At 35.4% G+C, this 21,994-nt stretch overlaps 2 protein-coding genes and 1 pseudogene across 2 annotated transcripts; 2 read left to right on the top strand and 1 right to left on the bottom strand.

The window, feature by feature from the left end:
* Positions 1–777: 777 nt before the first annotated feature.
* LOC108199106 (alanine--tRNA ligase-like) lies at positions 778–13,230 on the top strand (annotated as a pseudogene).
* A 4,176-nt stretch (positions 13,231–17,406) lies between these two features.
* On the top strand, positions 17,407–20,809 carry LOC108199708 (replication protein A 70 kDa DNA-binding subunit A). Its single transcript, XM_017367651.2, has 2 exons — positions 17,407–17,771; positions 18,987–20,809. The coding sequence occupies exons 1-2, from the start codon at positions 17,509–17,511 to the stop codon at positions 20,593–20,595; spliced, it is 1,872 nt and encodes a 623-aa protein (XP_017223140.1). The 5' UTR covers positions 17,407–17,508; the 3' UTR covers positions 20,596–20,809.
* Positions 20,810–20,947: 138 nt separating this feature from the next.
* On the bottom strand, positions 20,948–21,544 carry LOC108199709 (uncharacterized). The gene has a single exon (XM_017367652.2). The coding sequence runs from the start codon at positions 21,436–21,438 to the stop codon at positions 21,076–21,078; it is 363 nt and encodes a 120-aa protein (XP_017223141.1). The 5' UTR covers positions 21,439–21,544; the 3' UTR covers positions 20,948–21,075.
* Between the last annotated feature and the right edge of the window lie 450 nt (positions 21,545–21,994).

Here is a 21,994-nt window from a genome sequence, read left to right on the forward strand (position 1 = left end):
TTCGGTCCCAAAAAAATTATAAATTAATAATTCATGGAAACTTGCTTAAGAATATTGTACATCGAACACATATATTCCTCTTATTTATATTTACGGGACAATACTTCAAAAGTCATTATTGATTTTCAATACATATAAACACAGTAGTTACTAATTTACGTTGAGTCTCAAGATTCGCTGCAATATAATTCTAAGAGTCATAGACTAATTTGCCCTTTTGTTTGATATGTACAGTATATGAAGTTAAAACTCTTTAAATTAATAATTATTAATTTATCGATTAATTAATAATTCTCTAAATTAATAAATTTCTCCGGTCCCGACATTATTAATTTATAGAGTTCTCACTGTAACTTCTTTTTCATGCAGAAATCTAAATCCTAAGAGCATCTCCAAGATGCTCTTCATTTAGGCTCCTAACTTGAGATTTGAGAAGGGAGAAGCAAAATGTTGCTCCAAGAGACTCTTAAATGGCTCTTAAATCTTAAGAGCCTTTTGTTTCTCTCTCCTCTCTCCTCAAAGTTAAGAGCCACCACATGGCTCCTAACTTATTTTTTCACAATAAAAAAATCCTTCCCTCCAATCAACCTCCATCTTTCCTTCTCTTTTGTTATAGTGGAGCCCAATATATAAATAAAATATGAAATAGAGAAGAGATGTAGAGAGTATTGTTGGAGTTTACACTCTTAACTTTGTCCTAAATTACTAAGAGCCACATTTTTTATATTATATTTAGGAGTCAACAAGGAGGCTCTTGGAGATGCTCTAATCCTATCAGCCAAACTAGACTTCTATATAAATAATAAAATCCCGAACTACAGTCAAGTCAAAGTAAATAAAAACCACCTGTAAGCTTCGTTTATTCTCAAGCCACTCTTCATCACTGCGTCAAGTTTTTCCCACGGCAGCTTAGTGTTTCTCTCACTCTCATCGTCAATCCATCCATGTTTTAAATGGTACTATAAAACACTATCTTATCACTATTTGTCTTGTTTTAGTTTTTTTGCATCTCTGTATATACGAAATTTGAATTCTGTAATGGGTCCTGTTCCCTGACATGCGGTTGTCAGGGAATGTTTATTTGACAACCTACTCCCCAGCCGTTGGATCGACGATCCAACGGCTGGGACAAAAGATTCAGTTTTTAAGTGTCCGCGCTTAAAAACCGCGGACACTAGGTCTTTCCGCGTGTTTCTCCCGCGGACACACATGCCTATCCGCGGTTAATAACAGCGGACAACACAGACTGTGAAAACCCTAAGTGTCTACTTCTAAAAAAATATGAAATTATACTCTTTTTTTTTTGAATTTATGGATTTAGATGATTATTATGATTAAACTAATTTTGTTTTGAATAAATAACAATTAACTTTATTTTATATTATATGTTTAGAATTCTTTGTTTATATATTTTTAATAGTTAGTAGATTATTATTAAAATTATCATTATTACCTATACATTCTAATCTTAGTATTTTATCATAAATTTAATTGTTATTTTTTTAAATTTTTTTATTGATTGACTAATTTTTTTGTGAATAGTTAATATATAATTTTTATTCTTGTCACATATTATATATTATAAGTATTATTTATTTTTTGTGTTATATAAAATATATCTAAATTTAATTTATTTAACAAAAATATAAAATGCTACTTAGACAATGTATGTTTTTTAGACGTTTTTCTTGTTTTAAGTTTTAAATTAATTTAAAAGAGAATAATATTTATGTGGTATATATATCCAATAAAAAGAATAATATTTATATATTTTACAGAGAATAATATTTATGTGTTATATATACCACATAAAAGAGAATAATATTTATTATATATTCTCTTTAAGTACATAAATATCACCCTAACCACAAAATCTTTTACAACATTACACAAGCTTGTTAAAGTAAAAGAAAAAAACAATATAAACAGCAAACCATGCAGCTAGAAAGCAAGAAGGATTGAGAAAATACAAAAATATTTAGCATAAACGTCTAAAAACATACATTGTCTAAGTAGCATTTTATATTTTTGTTAAATAAATTAAATTTAGATATATTTTATATAACACAAAAATAAATAATACTTATAATATATAATATGTGACAAGAATAAAAATTATATATTAACTATTCACAAAAAAATTAGTCAATCAATAAAAAAATTTAAAAAAATAACAATTAAATTTATGATAAAATACTAAGATTAGAATGTATAGGTAATAATGATAATTTTAATAATAATCTACTAACTATTAAAAATATATAAACAAAGAATTCTAAACATATAATATAAAATAAAGTTAATTGTTATTTATTCAAAACAAAATTAGTTTAATCATAATAATCATCTAAATCCATAAATTCAAAAAAAAGAGAGTATAATTTCATATTTTTTTAGAAGTAGACACTTAGGGTTTTCACAGTCTGTGTTGTCCGCTGTTATTAACCGCGGATAGGCATGTGTGTTGATTAGTCCATATTTTTGCATATTTAAGTGCCTATTTTTTGTTTATTTTCGTAGTATTAATCGCTTATTTATTTTATTTCAGGAAATTGTAGATAAATAAAGAAAGAAGAGAAAATGCAAGAAAAAGGGAGAAAAAGAAAAGAAAAGAAGAAAATCAAAGAAAGTTGGCAAGTAAGGGGACACATGGAAGGCTATGATCTACCCAACACACATCCCACATGGATGGATTAGATTTAGCCACCCTACCCCTAAACCCTAAATCTTTAGCTATAAATCCCCCATCTCTTTACTTGTAATCATAATCTTTTTAACCTAGTTTTTTCCTAGTTGGTAGGTAGTATAGTGCTAGATCTTCTTTTGTTCTCTCATTTTCATACTACATTTGTAAACACTTTAATATTTTAATGCAAAGTTTTATCTTTTGTTCTTACATTCTTGTTCTTTATGTTTACTTTGGCTATGAAATCTTCCTCTAACTACAAAAGGTTCAAATTTGTTTGTAGATTGGAAGGAGCCTAATTATATGTTTTAAGCTTGCATTTTTTAGTATTTAAATTGAGCCCCTTTTAATTCTCAATATTATTAGTGGGTTCAATGGTTTAGTATTCTAGATTTTGATTTTAGCTTGTAGTTTGATGGGGTTTTGTTAGAGACATGGTAGATAAGCTAGTTTTGAAGTTTTGTTGGATTTGGAGTTAGTTTGGTATGATTTGGTATTGTTCTTGTTCTTGGTTTTGGTATTTTTAGGGGCTTTTTAGTGTAAATTTTATTTTATGATTTTGAGTTGAGGTTAGTGGGTTCATGTTGGAAATATTATGTTTAGACTAGATTTGAAATTTGGTGTAGTTTAGAGTTGATTTGGTTTGATTTGGATCTTGTTTTGATCAAAAAATGGGTAGTTTAGGGGCTATTTAGTGTAAAATTTGGTGTCAAATTTGGTTTAGAGGTTAGTGGGGTTTGATTAGAAATATTTGGAATGGCTAGATTTTCCGGTCAAATCAATTTTCCGGCGAGATTTAAGCTATTCCGGGCACTTCCATAGATTCCGGTAGTTAGCTTTTGATGGATTTGCGACGGCGCGTAGCTGGTTGATTTCTTATGTGACCGTTCTGTTTTTTTTTTCTTTCCTTACGGCGCACTGCTTTCGTTTATTTTCTTTTTCCTTTTTAGTTTTATTATTAATCTGCTGCCCGCTTGTATTACTGTTTCTCGGTTTCGATTTCGTTTTCCGCGTTCACACTGTACCCCATTTTCAACTTCACTTCTGTTTAGATTTTCATTTTCTTTTGTTTTCTTTTTCGTTTTATTTATTATTTTTTTTATTTTCTTTTTGTTGATTTTAAAAAAATCAAAACTCTCTCCAAATATTATTTGTTCTAATTCGCCTAGGTTGATCATAATAGGTTGCGAAAATAATTTTAATCTCTGTGGACGAATCATAAATATTAAAACGGTGATCGTGCGCTTGCGATTTAAAAGGTAATCATTTTCTAGCACATCAAGTTTTTGGCGCCGCTGCTGGGGATTAAAATTAATTTTTCGCACCTTTATTTTTAATCTTTCGGATTAGTTTGTTTCTCACTTTTTTGTTTTTATTTCGAGGAGTATTCGGGAATCATGGACTAGAGTGGACGGATTTCGCTTGGAATTCGGGAAGCTTGCTTTGGTAACCGTATCTCCCCACTTTTTCGTCTCTATTTAGAAAATCACAAACAAATTTGAAAATTAAAAAAAAAAAACACAAACAAATTTAAAATTTAAAATCCAAAAATAGTAGTTAGAATTAAATATGTGTTGCATCATGCATTTTTACACTTAGGGCACATCATTTAGATTTTAATTTTTGTTTTTAAATTTTCGTACCTTTAATTGTGGTGATCGCTGGAGGACCCTAAGGTGCGTTAATTTCCTTCTTTTCTCTAGATTAAAACACGTAGTTTAGAGCATCCATAGTTGTTTATCGCTTTAATTATCTCGTTGTGTGGTGCATCATTTTAAATAAATCTTAAGGGCAAAACCCACTCACAAGATAAGGGAAGGGATTTCATCACTCTTTCCTTGGCCCACAACGACTTAATTCTTCATTTTGCATTCCCTAGCCTTTTAATAAAATTGAATTAGACGTTAGCCCCTAGGATTTCGCGCTCAACTAGGAAGGTACCTAAAAGACGAGGTAATCTTTAATTATTCCGACTTTTCGGTGTCTAAGGCAAGCGAAAGCTTACCTGGCCGATTAAGGTTTGGTGTCTAAGCGCGGAGATTGGCCTCTTGGCAATGCCTGCTCCAAACTGGCCAGACCGGTCCGAATAATTTTGGATTTATCGAGTTTTTGGTGGTCCTTAACGTTAGGAGCAAGGTCTAGTTCATTTTTTTAGGGAACCCTAGATTTAGGTTTTTCTTTCTCTTTTACACCCTTTCTTTTGTGTGATTTAATTTCTCGCACTTATCTGCTACGTGTTTACTATCTAGTTTATGCGAACTACTTGGGTTGGGAACGAATCGTCTAGATTAATTAGACCGATCATCGAGATTCCCTCGTCCTCTTCGGATTCCGAAACCCTAGAAGTTCAAGAACCGATAGTTAACATGGCCCTTTCACTCAAAGATCGTTGTTATCCATCTCGTTCAAGTCAACCTTCGTGCATCACCCTTCCTCCCGTAAATGGGAACAATTTTGAAATCAAAGCTCACCACATTAGCATGTTACCTAAATTTACCGGGAGTGAGGGTGAGGATCCTTATCTTTTTATTCAAGAGTTCGAGGAAGTTTGTTCCCTCCAAAAGCTCCACCAATTAACGGAAGATTCAATTAGACTTAGGCTCATTAACTTTGCGCTTAAGGAAAATGCTAAGAAATGGCTATATAGTCTTCCCGTTAATTCTATCTCCACGTGGGAGGGGTTCGTTGTGGTATTTCTTAAAAAGTATTTTCCAAATCATAAGACTACTCGAATTACAAATGAAATAAATCAATTTCATCAAAAGGAAAACGAGTCTTTTTGGATTTTCTTTGACCGCTTCAAAAATCTTCTCTCACAATGCCCCCACCACGGAATAGAAAAATGGAGACTTTGCAAAATAGTTTACGAGGCCTTAGATAGTCAAACCACTGCGTTATTAGAGTCTATGTGCCAAGGTAAATTCATGGAGAAAGATGAAGACCAAGGGTGAGAATTTTTTGAGGATTTAGCGGAAAAGACTATGATGTGGGAGTCAACTAGGGAGCCCAAAAAGTCGATCGAGTCGTCTAGCTCTAGGGGTTTGCACTCGATAGGAAATAATGTGGCAACCGATGCCAAATTAGCTACCCTAACTAGGAGACTCGAAGCTTTAGAAACTAGCAAATCTCCCCCACAAATGTCGATGCTCCCTAATTACAATTTTCAAAATCCCGGAACCCAACCTTCGCACGAACTTGAACAAGTAAATGCGATGTTCCAAAATTCTAGGAATGATGCATTTTCACCCACGTACAATCCGGGTTGGAGAAATCACCCAAATTTCTCATGGACCCAAGGTCAAAATTGTCAAGTTCCTCAACCCAATTTTCAAATTAATCAAGGGCCAAATTCTTTTCCAACTCCTCAACAAAATTTTCAACAAAGGCCCAACCCAAACTCTTACCCAAATCAAGGTCCAAATTCATGTCATAACCCAATTCAAACTCCTTTGAATCCTCCCGGTTTCAATGATTCGGATAAACGCCTCAATTCCTTAGAAAAGAGTTTGGAAGCCTTAGTTAAATCACAAACTAATTTGACTCAATCTCAACATACTTTCATGACAACCCTAACCCAAGATAGGCAAATTTTGCATTCTAATGTGCAAGCCGTGTCTAAGTTAGAGGCCCAATTGAGTCAATTAACTAGCGCGTTGTGTGAGCGAGAGAAGAACAAGTTGCCAAGTCAACCCGAGGTCAATCCTAAGTTTCCTCTCAATCAAAGACCTCACGAGAATGTTAATGCGATCATCTCTCTAAGGTCGGGAAATCAAGTGGATAACAAAGTTGGTGAGAACGTTAATGAAAATGAGAAATCGATGCCTAAATCGAACCCTTCCTTGTCTAGCACTATTTTTGATAAGCCCGAATGTTCTAGAATCCGTGAGTCTATGAGTGAACCTAGTCCTGGGCCCATTTCTCAAAAGCCCAACGAAGAAGTTTACAAGCCAAGGGTTCCTTACCCACAAAGACTCATTCCTCCTAAACAATCGGCCCAAATGGAACAAATTCTAGAGGTTTTCAAACAAGTCAAGATAAACATTCCTCTTTTAGATGCCATTCAACAAGTTCCTTCCTATGCCAAGTGTCTAAAAGATTTGTGTACCCATAAGAGAACTACTCATGTTCCAAAGAAAGCCTTTTTGACCTCTCAAGTTAGCTCGATTCTCTCGAATCAAATTCCCGTGAAATATAAGGACCCCGGTTGTCCTACAATTTCTTGTGTCATAGGCGATAAATTTGTGGATAAAGCTTTACTTGATTTAGGAGCGAGTGTGAATCTTCTTCCTTTCTCGGTCTATCAAGCCCTAGGATTAGGGGATCTCAAGACCACCAATATGACCCTTCAACTTGCCGATCGTTCCATTAAAATGCCAAAGGGGATTATTGAGGACGTGTTGATAAAAATCGGTGATTTTATCTTTCCCGTTGACTTTGTTGTTCTCGAGACTCAACCCGTCTCGAATCCTAAGAACCAAATTCCTATCATTTTAGGACGGCCTTTTCTTGCTACATCCAATGCCTTAATCAATTGTAGGAATGGTTCAATGAAGCTCACTTTTGGAAATATGACCATAGACTTAAACATTTTCAATGTAGGAAAAGAACCCAATGAGCTTTATGAGCAACCTGTAGGGGTTAATGTGGTCAACAAGTTTGTCACATGGTCGAGTTTCGAGGATAGTGAAATTGAGTCTCTTCTTAACGAGGATTTCAAAGTCAACAACGAGAACAATAGGGAATATCATGAGTCGTTGAAAGATTTGACCTCGGAGGAGTTGTTAGGAGAATTGAACGACATTTGTTCAAAATGGGAAACTCCGCCCGAGATTGTTCGTGTTGACCCTAGGCCCAATTTAGAGAGTCACGTAGGTGAATCACCTACATTTGACTCATTGTTCCATTATTCGCATAGCGCCTTAGGGAAGGATGACGTCGTTTCTTACATCGTTCCTAGTGATTTATCCTATGACCAAAATTGCATAATCTCTAATTTGCTTGATAATAAAGAAGCATTAAGTTGGTTTAGGAAGAACATTAATGACACTTGTCCTATAGGGATGAACGATGGTCACATGCTTGAGAAAGTCTTTGTACCTAGAAATTTTCGCACACATTTTGACTCTTTCTCGAAGCTTCCTCCCATATTTCCTTCCGGAATTGGCTGACTTGTTTCCATCTTCGAACCTTCCCCCGTGAAGTTCAGGTATGGGGAAGGAAATGTGTGCGTGTGTGGTTTGTTTAAGTGTTTCGTTCGTTAATAAAAATCCCCTTCATATCCATTTCAGGTATTTTTCTCTTTACTCTCTCATTTCAGTTTTCTCTTTTGCATACATTGAGGACAATGCATGATTTAGGTATGGGGAGGGATTTAGTGTAATTCTTAAAAAAATGAAAAATCCTAAAAATGAAAAAAAATTAGAAAAATCCAAAAATAGAGATACTTTTAGCTAATTTGTCTTTCCCTCACTCGAACTTTAGGAGTAGTTGGTGTTTAGCATATTTTCGAAAAGTATATATATGTAGTGTCTTTTAGATAATTTGAACGTAGTTGAGTAAGGTTGTCTTTTTGAAGCTTGTATCGACCAATTTATACTCTAAATTCCAAGATGGCACACACTTTGCACGAGACCTTTGATGGAGAGATTGTCTAGTGATATTATTCGATACCTGAGAGAGAACCCACATGTTGAAACAATGTCGAATCGAACCTTTGCGAATAAAAAAAAATAGAAAAAAAAAGAGATAGAAAAAGAAAAGGAATAACTACTTCAATACCCATTGTTCTTTATAGATAAAATCTTTAGATAAATGGGCAAAAGTAGATTGGCTAGTCTCGTTTTGTGGCCTTTGTTACTCGAGCAATTAAGTCCGTAGGGGGATTTCAAAACCTAGTGCCCTAAGACCGTTTGGTTTGGGAGTCACTGACCCAAAGCTCGCTACATGGGTAACACTGTTTGCCTAAGAAAACGGACAAAATAAAGTCAATGCAAAAAAAAAAAAAAAAAAAGAAAAAAGAAAAAAAGAAGAGAGAGAAGAATAAGAGTTTGTGAAGTTTGGCTAGATATTTGTTTCGATGGAGATTGGGTCAGTTCAAAATTGGTTGAAAAAGAGAAAATGTTCTTAGACAATTAGGATCCATCAAAGGCCTTAAATTACTTACACTCCTTGGATTTCTAGTAAATCTTTGTATCGATGCAAGTAGATTAGAGACAACTGTATCTTGATTATTAGTAGATGAGTCTTTAAGTCGTATTTTCCTTAAAAACGCTTTTTGTTAACACCAACGAAATTAGAGTAGAGTCGAGTAGACACTTGCTAGAATGTCTCGAAGATTTTATGGGTATATCTTCTGTAAACCCTTAGGAGACAAAACTCCTCTTGTAGAGATCGTCTACGAGTTTAACGGGTTGGTTAACCTAAAATCACCCGTCACGCCTACGAAAAGGAGCCTAGGAATCGCATTTAGTTTTCTTAGTTTATTTCTTTTCTTTTGATTTTTACTCGAGGACGAGCAAAAGATAGGTATGGGGAAGTTTGATTAGTCCATATTTTTGCATATTTAAGTGCCTATTTTTTGTTTATTTTCGTAGTATTAATCGCTTATTTATTTTATTTCAGGAAATTGTAGATAAATAAAGAAAGAAGAGAAAATGCAAGAAAAAGGGAGAAAAAGAAAAGAAAAGAAGAAAATCAAAGAAAGTTGGCAAGTAAGGGGACACATGGAAGGCTATGATCTACCCAACACACATCCCACATGGATGGATTAGATTTAGCCACCCTACCCCTAAACCCTAAATCTTTAGCTATAAATCCCCCATCTCTTTACTTGTAATCATAATCTTTTTAACCTAGTTTTTTCCTAGTTGGTAGGTAGTATAGTGCTAGATCTTCTTTTGTTCTCTCATTTTCATACTACATTTGTAAACACTTTAATATTTTAATGCAAAGTTTTATCTTTTGTTCTTACATTCTTGCTCTTTATGTTTACTTTGGCTATGAAATCTTCCTCTAACTACAAAAGGTTCAAATTTGTTTGTAGATTGGAAGGAGCCTAATTATATGTTTTAAGCTTGCATTTTTTAGTATTTAAATTGAGCCCCTTTTAATTCTCAATATTATTAGTGGGTTCAATGGTTTAGTATTCTAGATTTTGATTTTAGCTTGTAGTTTGATGGGGTTTTGTTAGAGACATGGTAGATAAGCTAGTTTTGAAGTTTTGTTGGATTTGGAGTTAGTTTGGTATGATTTGGTATTGTTCTTGTTCTTGGTTTTGGTATTTTTAGGGGCTTTTTAGTGTAAATTTTATTTTATGATTTTGAGTTGAGGTTAGTGGGTTCATGTTGGAAATATTATGTTTAGACTAGATTTGAAATTTGGTGTAGTTTAGAGTTGATTTGGTTTGATTTGGATCTTGTTTTGATCAAAAAATGGGTAGTTTAGGGGCTATTTAGTGTAAAATTTGGTGTCAAATTTGGTTTAGAGGTTAGTGGGGTTTGATTAGAAATATTTGGAATGGCTAGATTTTCCGGTCAAATCAATTTTCCGGCGAGATTTAAGCTATTCCGGGCACTTCCATAGATTCCGGTAGTTAGCTTTTGATGGATTTGCGACGGCGCGTAGCTGGTTGATTTCTTATGTGACCGTTCTGTTTTTTTTTTCTTTCCTTACGGCGCACTGCTTTCGTTTATTTTCTTTTTCCTTTTTAGTTTTATTATTAATCTGCTGCCCGCTTGTATTACTGTTTCTCGGTTTCGATTTCGTTTTCCGCGTTCACACTGTACCCCATTTTCAACTTCACTTCTGTTTAGATTTTCATTTTCTTTTGTTTTCTTTTTCGTTTTATTTATTATTTTTTTTATTTTCTTTTTGTTGATTTTAAAAAAATCAAAACTCTCTCCAAATATTATTTGTTCTAATTCGCCTAGGTTGATCATAATAGGTTGCGAAAATAATTTTAATCTCTGTGGACGAATCATAAATATTAAAACGGTGATCGTGCGCTTGCGATTTAAAAGGTAATCATTTTCTAGCACATCATGTGTCCGCGGGAGAAACACGCGGAAAGACCTAGTGTCCGCGGTTTTTAAGCGCGGACACTTAAAAACTGAATCTTTTGTCCCAGCCGTTGGATCGTCGATCCAACGGCTGGGGAGTAGGTTGTCAAATAAACGTTCCCTGACAACCACATGTCAGGGAACAGGACCCTTCTGTAATTTGATAATTTTTGCCCTAATTTTTGAAATTTGGAATCTCTCCCTCTCTCCCTCTCTCTCTCTCTCTCTCTCTCTCTCTCTCTCTCTCTCTCTCCCCCCCCCTCTCCCTCTCCCTGTCCCTCTCTCCCCCTCTCTCTCTCTTTCTCTCCCTCTCCCTCTCCTGTGTGTGTTTGTTGTTGTTGAAGTATTAAGATATACTAGGTTTGTCGTTGAGTTGATGTTGGATTATGATTTATCTTTTTGCTAAATAGATTGGTATCTATTTATTTGTGTTTTATTTTCTCAAATTCTTCTAGTCGTACTCGTACCTATGGAATCTTTGTCCGCTGGTAGCTATAGCCGGATCGGTCTATATAATTGTGGAAAGTCAAAAGCTACAAGAGAAACGCAAAAAGCATATGAATGAGGTTAGGAAGGATTTCAAAGACTCGAATAAGCGACTCTCTTCCTATCTAGAAACTGCACAATCTTTGGAAGTTGCTCAAAAGTCCTGCTACAACAAATTGAAGGAATTCAAGGAGGCTCTTGCCAATCTGGCTCCCGTGTCATCTCAGGGAGATGGAGGTAGCAAGGAAGTATAGGAGTTATGATGTTATATACTTGCTGTTTATGTTGTCTGTTTTTCGTAATGTGTTAGGATATTGTTAGCTATGTGTTTAGTTATTTGTCCAACATCGACTTTGAGTAACAATTAACTGGTAGGTGGAATGAAAATTTCTATTAGTATATATGATTTTGTGATGAAACGGAGTAATTTAAGTATGAAGTTCAGATTTAAGAACTCCTCTATGCTATTGATTTAAGGATGCATATGTTTTTTTTTTATGTGTTTGCAATTGCATCATGGAGTGGGCTATTTGCACACAGCGAGTTCTTGGAAAATATTACTACTGGGGATGAAATTGGTATACTTCCATAATCAACAATATTATATGCTAAACAAGTAGGCTAGATATACGATACAGGAGTACTTGAAGGCCCCTTTGGAACATTCGAAGCTTCAAATGTTCAATTTCGGAGGATTTATTACTCATATCAGCCAGTTTACAAAAGATAGCGACAGATTCTCTGTGGGTGCTAGGGTCAACTGTAAGGTTTACTACGTCAAGCGTTAGCTCATTGCTCCAAACCATACTTGTACGCAGATGTTGAACTTTGCTTTTAGGGAACTGCTTGGTAATCATGTTGAGCAAAAGGGATCCATTGTTTTCCCTGAAAAATTCAGAGTTGATTTTTCTCATGGCAAGCTGTCAATGAGCATATTAAAGCTGAACTTGATGCCTATTCAGAGAAGGCAAGCCTTTCCGATGCCCTATGTGTTAACGGTTTACGATCTGTTTTTGGAGAAGTCTATCCTGATTCAGTTCAAATTGTCTCAATTGGTAGAGAGGTGGAAGACCTTTTAGCTAATCCTGAAGATAAAATGTGGTCATCGACATTCGTGGAGCCTTTTGGTGCAACTCACATATCAAATACAAGAGAAGCTAAGGCATTTGTGCTTCTATCAGAGGAAGGGATTGCAGAGGGAATCCGTCGGGTCACCTCTGTTACCAGAGGTTCTGCTAACAAGGCCCTACAGCTGGCTACACACTTAAGACAGAAGTGAACGAGCATCTAAAGCAGATGGGGGCCTGCTGGAACATAAATTGACATTGTTAAATGGGCGCATGGTATCTGCGTCTATTGCATTAGTCAAGAAAACTGATCTGAAGGCCAAAATTTCTGCAATAAAGAACTAGTGATAAAAGTGAAAAAGGAGACTGCAGGAGAATATAAAGAAGGCAATTAAAGATGTAGCTGAAAAGGCGGAAACTGCTTGCTCTGTAGGAAATGGTTATTGTATCGCACGTGTCAGTGTTGGTTCAGACAATGCTGCAATCCGTGAAGCAGTTGTTCAGGTTATAGAGCAGAAGGGAATTGCAGTAATGGTTTTTATCACAGGTGAAAAAAAGAGTTTGGTATGTGCTACAGTGCTAGGGTTCCAGATAAAAGTGCAAGGAGCAAAAAGTTGAAGGTTTTGGAGCGTTTGAAGATTAGCTTTGAAGCCATTACATGGGAAGGGAGGTGGAGGGAAAGGTGGTCTTGCTCAAGGACAGAGATCCCATATTTCAAATGTGGAAGAAGCGATGAAAGATGCAGAAACATATGCAAATCAGAAATTAAAGGAAGCAGACGAAATTTGAATAGGAAAGAACTTAAGTACTAACTACATATCTTTTGTTTATGTTTAAGGCGACCCAGACCTTCTTCTAATGGGGGGAGGGTCCAAATTTTTAATGCAAGTAATAACGAATTATATTTCTATTACAAAAGTTATTTTATTTGTAATTTACAAATTTTGTTCGTAAAGGAATCACCAGTTTTGACTGACAATCTGTGTTTGTTAATATGCTTAGTTACTGTCGCTATCTTGTATTGAATGGGTGTTTGATGAATTTGGTATTTTTAGTTTACTGGTCAATTATATTTGGTGCCTAAGCAGAAATGTGATTTTTTTTGTGAGAGCATTTTATGTGATCTAAAAGATTCAGTTGTTGGTTTTATTGGGTTGAATTGATACATTGTTGTGTACCATTGTTTCTTGATTTGGGAGGATACGTTTTGTTTTAGCCTTTCATTGCAGGAATATATAGTGTTTTTTTTGTTTGCAAAATGCAGGAATATACAGCTGATTGAACTGGGGACTGGACTTTTTATTTTTTATGAATTAGTGCTTCCGGTGTTTGTATATCAGGCATGGCCGCAATTTCTATTTAAAAATATGCCCACTGTCCTTTCTACAAAGCCGTTACAGAAAAAGATCATGTTGGTCTTAAGAAAATAGTTGCAGGCCTTTTTGCTTTGTAATCCAGCTGAAATTCACAACGAATTACGGAATTAGTTTAACAGGCTGAAGAAGCAAATGCTGATGCGATATCAGCTGTGATTGATCGCACTGATGTTCCCAATCGTAAAACCCTTCTTCATCTAGCTATTTAGTTTGGTGATGAAACCTCTACAGGGATGCTTATTCTTGCAGGTTCAAATTGGAACCTCCAAAAAGATCAATGGGCGGACTGCACTCCAGGGAGCAATACATTACAGGGAGGAAGTGTAAGAATCATTAAAAGAACCATCATGTAAGAATCAATAAAAATAACACTATATGAGTTTCTCTCTATTTTCTATATACATCTATTATGTGTTACCCTTTACACGATTCTTAAGTCCAACCCTTTTGATGGAAAAGGTGGATATATATATATATACAGAGAGAGGACCATCCATCTCATCTTATTTATTTACTCCTTGATTAATTGTCCATCAGAATTAATCAGGTAAGTTATCCAACTCTTGAGTTTCCTATAGACCACTTTATGAGAAAGAATATTTTATAGGAATCAATAAAGGAATAAATGTAAATTCCTTACAACAATATAAATTTTTCTTACAATCTCCCACTTGATCTTATAGGAAACAGGTCATGAATGTGCACAAAGACATTAGTTATTCTTCAAGTCCTTAGTTGATAGATTAACAGATGCGTGAGTCATGGCGTGCACATGTTATTGTACAACACGCTTACTTCCACGTACTACCACATCTGCAATTTTCACAACCAGGTTATAATGAGAATGGCTTAATGGTCACCTAATGTTTCATTCATCTTAAACATAAGTGTGTACATCTTTATGATGAAGAAACAAAAAACTTCAGATGTTATATACTAAGAGCTCGGTAATTGTCTTGCACATATACATAAAAACAAGCGACATAATTAGTAATTTAGGAACTGTCCAGGATACCTAAACTTTCAGCATGCCTTTCAAAGATCTTAATTGGCAGTTCTTTTGTAAGTATGTCAGCCACTTGCAAGTCATTGCATATGGACTCAATGACAAGTTTCTTTTGTTTAACATCTTGCTTTAACAAAAGGTATTTTAGGTCCATGTGTTTTGAACCATCAGTAATCCTGTCATGCTTAGAAAAGAACGTCGCAGCTTGATTGTCACAAAATATCGATGATGGTTTAGAGATAAAATTTAAGTCTCCAAACTGTGACGCAATGTTGCGCAGCCATGTTCCTTGAATGAAAGCTTCATAACAGGCCACATATTCAGCCATCATGGTGGAATCGAAAATCATTTCAGATTTTTGACTTTTTCATGAAACGACACCTCCACATAAAAGAAAGGTATATCCAAGAGTGCAGAGCCTAGTATTAGGACACCCAGCAAAATCCGAATCAGTATAACCAATCATCTGTGGATGATTTGATTTTCTGTACGTAAGCATGTGATTATTGGTTCACTTTAGGTATCTCAGAACTTTCTTTGCAGCTTTCCAATAAGCGATTCCTGGGTCACTCTGAAACCTTCCCAACACGCCAACAGCTTTAACTTTCCATTGTAGAAATATAGAGAGCATTGTTGGAGTTCGTGCTCTTTAACTTTGTACTAAATTACTAAGAGCATCTTCATTTAATGGGCTCCTCAAACAAGCTCCTAACTCCAAAATTTAAGAAGATATGAAAAATTAGAACTTCAATGGGCTCCTAGTAGATCTTTAAAAATTTAAGAGTTTCATCTCTCTCCTCTCTTTTAAAGAGTATCCAGGTGCTCTTAACTTATTTTCATTGAATAAAATAATCACTTTCTTCTAATTCTATTCATGCCTCTCTTAGTCTCTCTCCAATTTTTCTCTCAAATAATAATAAAATATGAATAAAGAGTTAAGTATAAAGAGTAGCGTTGGAGTTGTCACGATATTCAATGTATTAACTTATTAGGAGCCATATATTATATTATTTTTTAAAGAAGGGTTTAAGAGCACCATTGGAGATGCTCTAAAAGCTATATTTTTTACATTATATTTAGGAGTCAATTAAGAGACTCTTGTAGATGCTCTTGGCCTTAGAGCATCTCCAATGGGCTCTTAAATCACTCTTTAAAATATAATATTATATGTGGCTTCTAGTGAGTTAAAACATTGAAAAAGATGACAACTCCAATACTCCTCTCTATACTTGCTCCTTAATCATATTTTATTCATAAAATTAGAAAAAAAAGAAAAAAAAAGAGAATTTTTGGAGTTAAAGTTGGAAGGAAACTAATATTATATTCATAAATAGAATTTAAGAGCGACTAGATGCTCTTTGTAAGAGGTAAGAGATAACAGATAATGAGCTCTTAGAGCATCTCCAACGGCGTTGGCTATAATCGTTGGCTAAATTGGACCTGTAAGACATTATGTAAAATTTGCTGAACCCGTAGGACATTTTGCTTCAATGGTACTGGTTAGAGCATCTCCAACGGCGTTGGCTAAATTGGACCTGTAAGACATTATGTAAACCTGCAAGACATTTTGCTTCAATGGTACTGGCTATATTGGTTGGCTATAATTTAAAAATGGTATGTTATTAATATTTTAAAATAGAATATATCAGTTCAATATGGTAATAAATGATGTACAATCTTCCTACAGATTTTCTTACAGACCTGTAGAGGTTCGACAAATTTAGCCATCCATGGGAGGTTGGCTAAATTTATAGACAACATGTGAGCATGGTTGGAGTTGAGTTTTTGGAGCTGTTGGCTAAATTTTTTTATTTTAAGTAAGCCAACTCCTTTTAGCCAAGGGCTTTAGATGGTTGGAGATGCTCTTATATTGGTTGGCTATAATTTAAAAAATAGTATGTTATTAATATTTTAAATTGTTAATATAGAATATATCAATTCAATATGGTAATAAATGATGTACAATCCTCCTACAGATTTTGTTACAGACCTGTAGAGGTTCGACAAATTTAGCCATCCATAGGAGGTTGGCTAAATTTATAGACAACAGCTGAGCATGGTTGGAGTTGAGTTTTTAGAGCTGTTGGCTAAATTTTTTTATTTTAAGTATGCCAACTCACCTTTTAGCCAAGGGTTTTAGATGGTTGGAGATGCTCTAAGACATTATGTGAAATTTGTTGAACCGACAAGACATTTTGCTTCAATGGTATTGACTATATTGATTGATTATAATTTAAAAATAGTATGTTATTAATATTTTAGATTGTTAAAATAGAATATATCAGTTTAATATGGTAATAAATGATGTGCAATCTTTTTACAGACCTGTAGAGGTTCGACAAATTTAGCCATCCATATGAGGTTTGATAAAATTATAGACAACAACTGGATATGGTTAGAGTTGAGTTTTTCGAGCTGTTGACTAAATTTTTTTATTTTTAGTATGCCAACTCACCTTTTAAATTAAGGGTTTTCGATGGTGAAAGATGCTCTTAAATTTTTAAACAGCTTTTAGGAGTTCACTGAAACTCTTTTTTTTTGCTTTGACTCTTTAAATTTGACGTTAAGAGGCTTGTTTAAAAATAATATTTTAGTTTAATATTGCGAAAATCGTGTATTTTTTTAATAATTATTTCTGTTTTCGGTTTATCACAATCCATCGACGGCCACGATGTAATCCATTTGAAATCTCATTTTTTTTGACCTTATCTAAAAGGTTTCGCTCAATCCGCGCCATCTCATTACTTCTTTCGTCTGCTCCCCCCTTAAATTTGCCCTCAATCCCCCTCCCCCGAAAAAACACACACACACACACACACTTACTTTTGCGATGCCGGTACATTTGACGGCGAACGCAATCTCGGCGATTCACGCCGGAGATTTGAACGCGAAACCTCTCGTTCAAGTCCTAGACATTAAAGCCAGAACCATCGCGAACCAGGAACGGTACCGTTTAGTGATCTCCGATGGCGAGTTGACTCAGGACGCAATGATCGCCACGCAGCTCAATGACCGAGTCAAAACCGGACAAATCGTTACAGGATCTGTTGTTCAGTTGATTGATTATGTCTGTAACAGTGTTCATTCTCGCAAGTACGTTGTTCATTTTTCACTCGCTTTAATCTCGCCTCGATAGAATATTTTTCTCGAAATTGTGTTATATTATTTGTATTTGAGGTAAAATCTCGAGAAATTGAAAACTTCTATAAATTAGGATGAATTGATATTCTCGATTGATAAATACTTTTTCTAGGTATTGCAGACGTGTTACATTATACAATGCCTAGCTGAATTTTTGTGTGTACTGGGAAACCTCGAGAATTTAATTACCTCAGTAGATTCAGTTAAGTTCAAAATCCAGGTAGATTTGTTGTAGCTCACTGAATTGTTGTGTGTGAGGTAAAACCTCTAGAATTTTGTAAGCTTGATAGATTAATGAATTTATCTGGTTTTAAGGCTAGCTGATTTATAGGATTAAGCTAAAATGTTAGCTATGATTTTGTGTGTTTGTTTTGCTTTGTTGTTTTTGGACATTGTGAAATGTGCACACACTTATTCTTGTGGTTACATTTATGATTCGATGTGATACTGTAATGCATAGTAATAATGCATTGTGTATTATTGATGCTTATATATTGGTGATTATTTGTATCTGTTTGTTTGTGGAGTTTATGTGAAGTTAGTTTTGCTGAGTGAGGATTTTTTAATTGAAAACAATTGTACTGTACTAACTGTTGCGGTAATGTTCTGATGCAATGTGATATAACTCTAGATGATAAAAACGTATTATGTATTTGATGCTAATATGCTTGGGTTTGGGATGTGTAGAAACTTACTTTCACGGAGTGGGGAATTTTAATTGGAAACTTAAAGATGTGCCTAGTACTGCATGATGATTTATGAAAATGTATTACATTTTCAATTTCAACACTTCTATGATTGTGGAATTTACAGTAATTATCGAGTGAGGATTCTGAAGGTGAAATCTAGTAAATTGGATGAAATTTATTGTATGTATAATAGACTTGTGTAGCAAATGACAACATTGGCTCTTGACTATGTCACTTGTTCTAATTTTAGAGGAAAGCTTTTCTTACTTTCACTTTTTTTTTGGTGTTGACGTGTATTATCATATTCATAGTGATATTTTACTGAAGAAACGGTGTTTATATCTGTAATTTGGGATTTGAAATTACCGATTTTCTAAAGTTTTTGAAACTGACTCTAGTTTTGGTGGTTCTAGAATTTTTTGAAAGTTAAAAATAGTCGACAAGGTTACAGTTTCGGTTGATTTATGCATTGTTGCAGGATTATTGTTATTCTTAACATGGAAACAATTATACCCGAGTGTGAGATAATAGGGAACCCAAAGTTGATTCCTGAACCTGATGCAGCAGCTCAGAAAGCGGTGCCTAATTTTACCTCTAAAAGCACAATTCCAAGTACAAGAAATAATTATTGCGGTCCTAGTGCTCCAAATGGTAATACACAGGGCTACCGTCCAACTGTTCAACCTTCATACCAACCACCTCCAAATTACAGGAACCAAGGGACAATTATGAAGAATGAAGCCCCTGCACGCATCATTCCTATCGCTGCTTTAAATCCTTACCAGGGTCGATGGGCAATCAAAGCCAGAGTTACTGCTAAAGGAGATCTTCGACGCTACAACAACGCAAAGGGGGATGGTAAGGTCTTTTCTTTTGATCTGCTTGACTCTGATGGGGGAGAAATACGTGTTACCTGCTTTAACGCTGTTGTCGACCGGTTTTATGATACCATTGAGGCGGGGAAAGTGTATGTGATATCAAAAGGTAGCTTGAAACCTGCACAAAAGAACTTTAACCACCTGAAAAATGAATGGGAGATATTTCTGGAGGCGACTTCAATTGTGGATCTTTGTCCCGATGAAGATGCTTCAATACCACAACAGCAGTTTTCCTTCCGACCTATTAGTGAAATTGAAAATGCTGAGAATAATTCTATTTTGGATGTTATTGGTGTTGTGATTACTGTGAATCCTTCAGTGCCAATCTTGAGAAAGAATGGCATGGAAACTCAGAGAAGAGTTCTGAAGTTGAAGGACCAATCTGGGATGAGTGTGGAATTAACTCTATGGGGTGAATTTTGCAACAAGGAAGGTCAAAAGCTGCAAGAAATGGTTGATTCTGGCTTCTTTCCTGTTGTAGCAGTAAAGGCTGGAAAAGTTAATGACTTTAGTGGCAAGTCCATCGGAACTATTTCTTCCAGCCAGCTCTTTATAAATCCAGATTCTCCAGAAGCTATGAACTTGAGACAGTGGTTTGATCGGGGGGGAAAAGATCTTGCTTCTCAGTCCATATCTAAAGACATAGTGCCTGGAGTATCAAGAAATGAGATACGTAAAACTCTCTCACAGATTAAGGATGAAGGTCTTGGTAGATCAGATAAGCCAGATTGGGTCACAGTGAAAGCATATATCACTTTTATTAAGACTGACAATTTCTGCTACACAGCTTGCCCGTTGATGATTGGGGACAGACAGTGTAATAAGAAAGTGACTAGATCAGGCTCGAGATGGCAATGTGACAGATGTAATCAAGAATTTGATGAGTGTGATTACCGATACCTTCTCCAGCTCCAAGTTCAGGACCACTCTGGGTTAACATGGATGACTGCTTTCCAGGAATCTGGTGAAGAGATTGTAGGCTGTTCAGCGAAGGAGTTGTACTTGCTAAAGCATGAACAGCAGGATGATGAGCGCTTTGCACAAAATCTGTTGAAGGGTCTTTTTACACAATTCCTACTGAAGCTCAAAATCAAGGAAGAGTTGTATGGTGACGAACAGAGGCTGAAAGTAACCATTGTTAAAGCAGAGAAGGTCAATCATGTTGCTGAAACTAGATACCTTCTTGATTTGATTCCAAAATCTCGCTGAATTCATTTACCAATATTAGTAGCTTTCATCTGATTAGAAGTCATTCAACAAATGATGAGGTTTCATTACAACATTATGATTTATATGCTATATATTGAGTTGTCTTTAGACAGAATTTGAACACTGTCCACTTTATTAATATTGGTCTGACTTGTAATTTTGATCAAAGTTCAATTGCAGCCATTGGCTTTGTTATAAGCTATGCTATTTTTCACGGCCTCTGTAATTTCTTACTGCTTCAGTTCAAGCAAATCACAGTGTTCTTCTTCTGTTATACGTGACTGGTCCTACTCTGTTGAATGCTATGAGTTTGTATACTCGAGTATATATTTGTCTTGGTAAAACAAAGCCGTAAAATACATGTTTCAGCCGAATTATGATAAACAAATGTCTTAGTTACACATATATATAACATAAAGTTATGAGTTCAACATGAAGAGGTACAAGAAAAGAAAAGAATACGTAGGTCGGAGATGCAGCTCAGCCCCGCTTGACAGGATCGAAATTGGAAACACCAATCACAACACCTATGATACCAACCAGAACAACTCCACCAGCAGAAATGCTAAGCAGGAAGTTCTTGAGCGACGGGGAAACACCTGAGGCAGCTTCAGCTACATCTGGTACAACCATAGAGGCAGTCAGTGCCGCAGCGGTCAATCCTGTGATTGCTTTCTCCTTGAAAGAAGCACTAACTTTCAAACTTTCGGAAGCTTTTGATGCCACCATTGCCTTGGAAGGCCTCACTGGCAATGGCTTGAAGAAGGCATCAGAGCCTGGCACCTTCTTATGGCTTACAGGAGTAATTGGCATAGCCATGGAAACTGCGGAGGTAGAGGCCATTGCTATCCTCTCTTTTGCTGTTCCTTGGTTTTTCTTTTCAAAATTTTAATTGAATGGATGTTGTTTTCAGAAGATGGAATTAGATATTAGAGGGAGCATTTGGTGATGAGAGGTGGGAAATTTGGGAAGATTTTGCAAGTGCATCTTGGTCCTAGGTGGCAACTTCTCCACTCTGTGAGGTAGATAAGGTTATCCACTTGTCATTGCCACTTGTCATTAATCATATTTTTATATGTGTAAATATATGATACATTTATTTACTTCACAATTGTCCTCAGCATTCCACCATCAAGTCATTTATATAGCTAAGATTTCATCTATTAACGATGATTTTCAAGTTAATTTTACTGATAGGACCAGTAATTCATAAGTTATTTGATTCTCATGCCAGACTTTGATCCCAAGGCATTTTACAAAGTCTGAGAACGATCCGGAGAGACTGCGGAGCAAAGAGTGCACACGAGCACATGTGTAGGCATGTAATGCAAAATCTGCAGCTAAAGACATCACCAGGTGCTCACCTGCACTACTGTCTCTTTGCATCTGATGCTCATAC

This window comes from Daucus carota, chromosome 8, assembly GCF_001625215.2.
Source record: "Daucus carota subsp. sativus chromosome 8, DH1 v3.0, whole genome shotgun sequence".
NCBI lineage: Eukaryota > Viridiplantae > Streptophyta > Magnoliopsida > Apiales > Apiaceae > Daucus > Daucus carota.

Excerpts from the sequence above, each read along its gene's own strand:
- LOC108199708 (XM_017367651.2), top strand. The coding sequence starts at position 17,509 with ATGCCGGTACATTTGACGGCGAACGCAATCTCGGCGATTCACGCCGGA. Across the intron at positions 17,772-18,986 it reads AACAGTGTTCATTCTCGCAA|GATTATTGTTATTCTTAACA; the intron begins GTACGTTGTTCA and ends GCATTGTTGCAG.
- LOC108199709 (XM_017367652.2), bottom strand. The coding sequence starts at position 21,438 with ATGGCCTCTACCTCCGCAGTTTCCATGGCTATGCCAATTACTCCTGTA.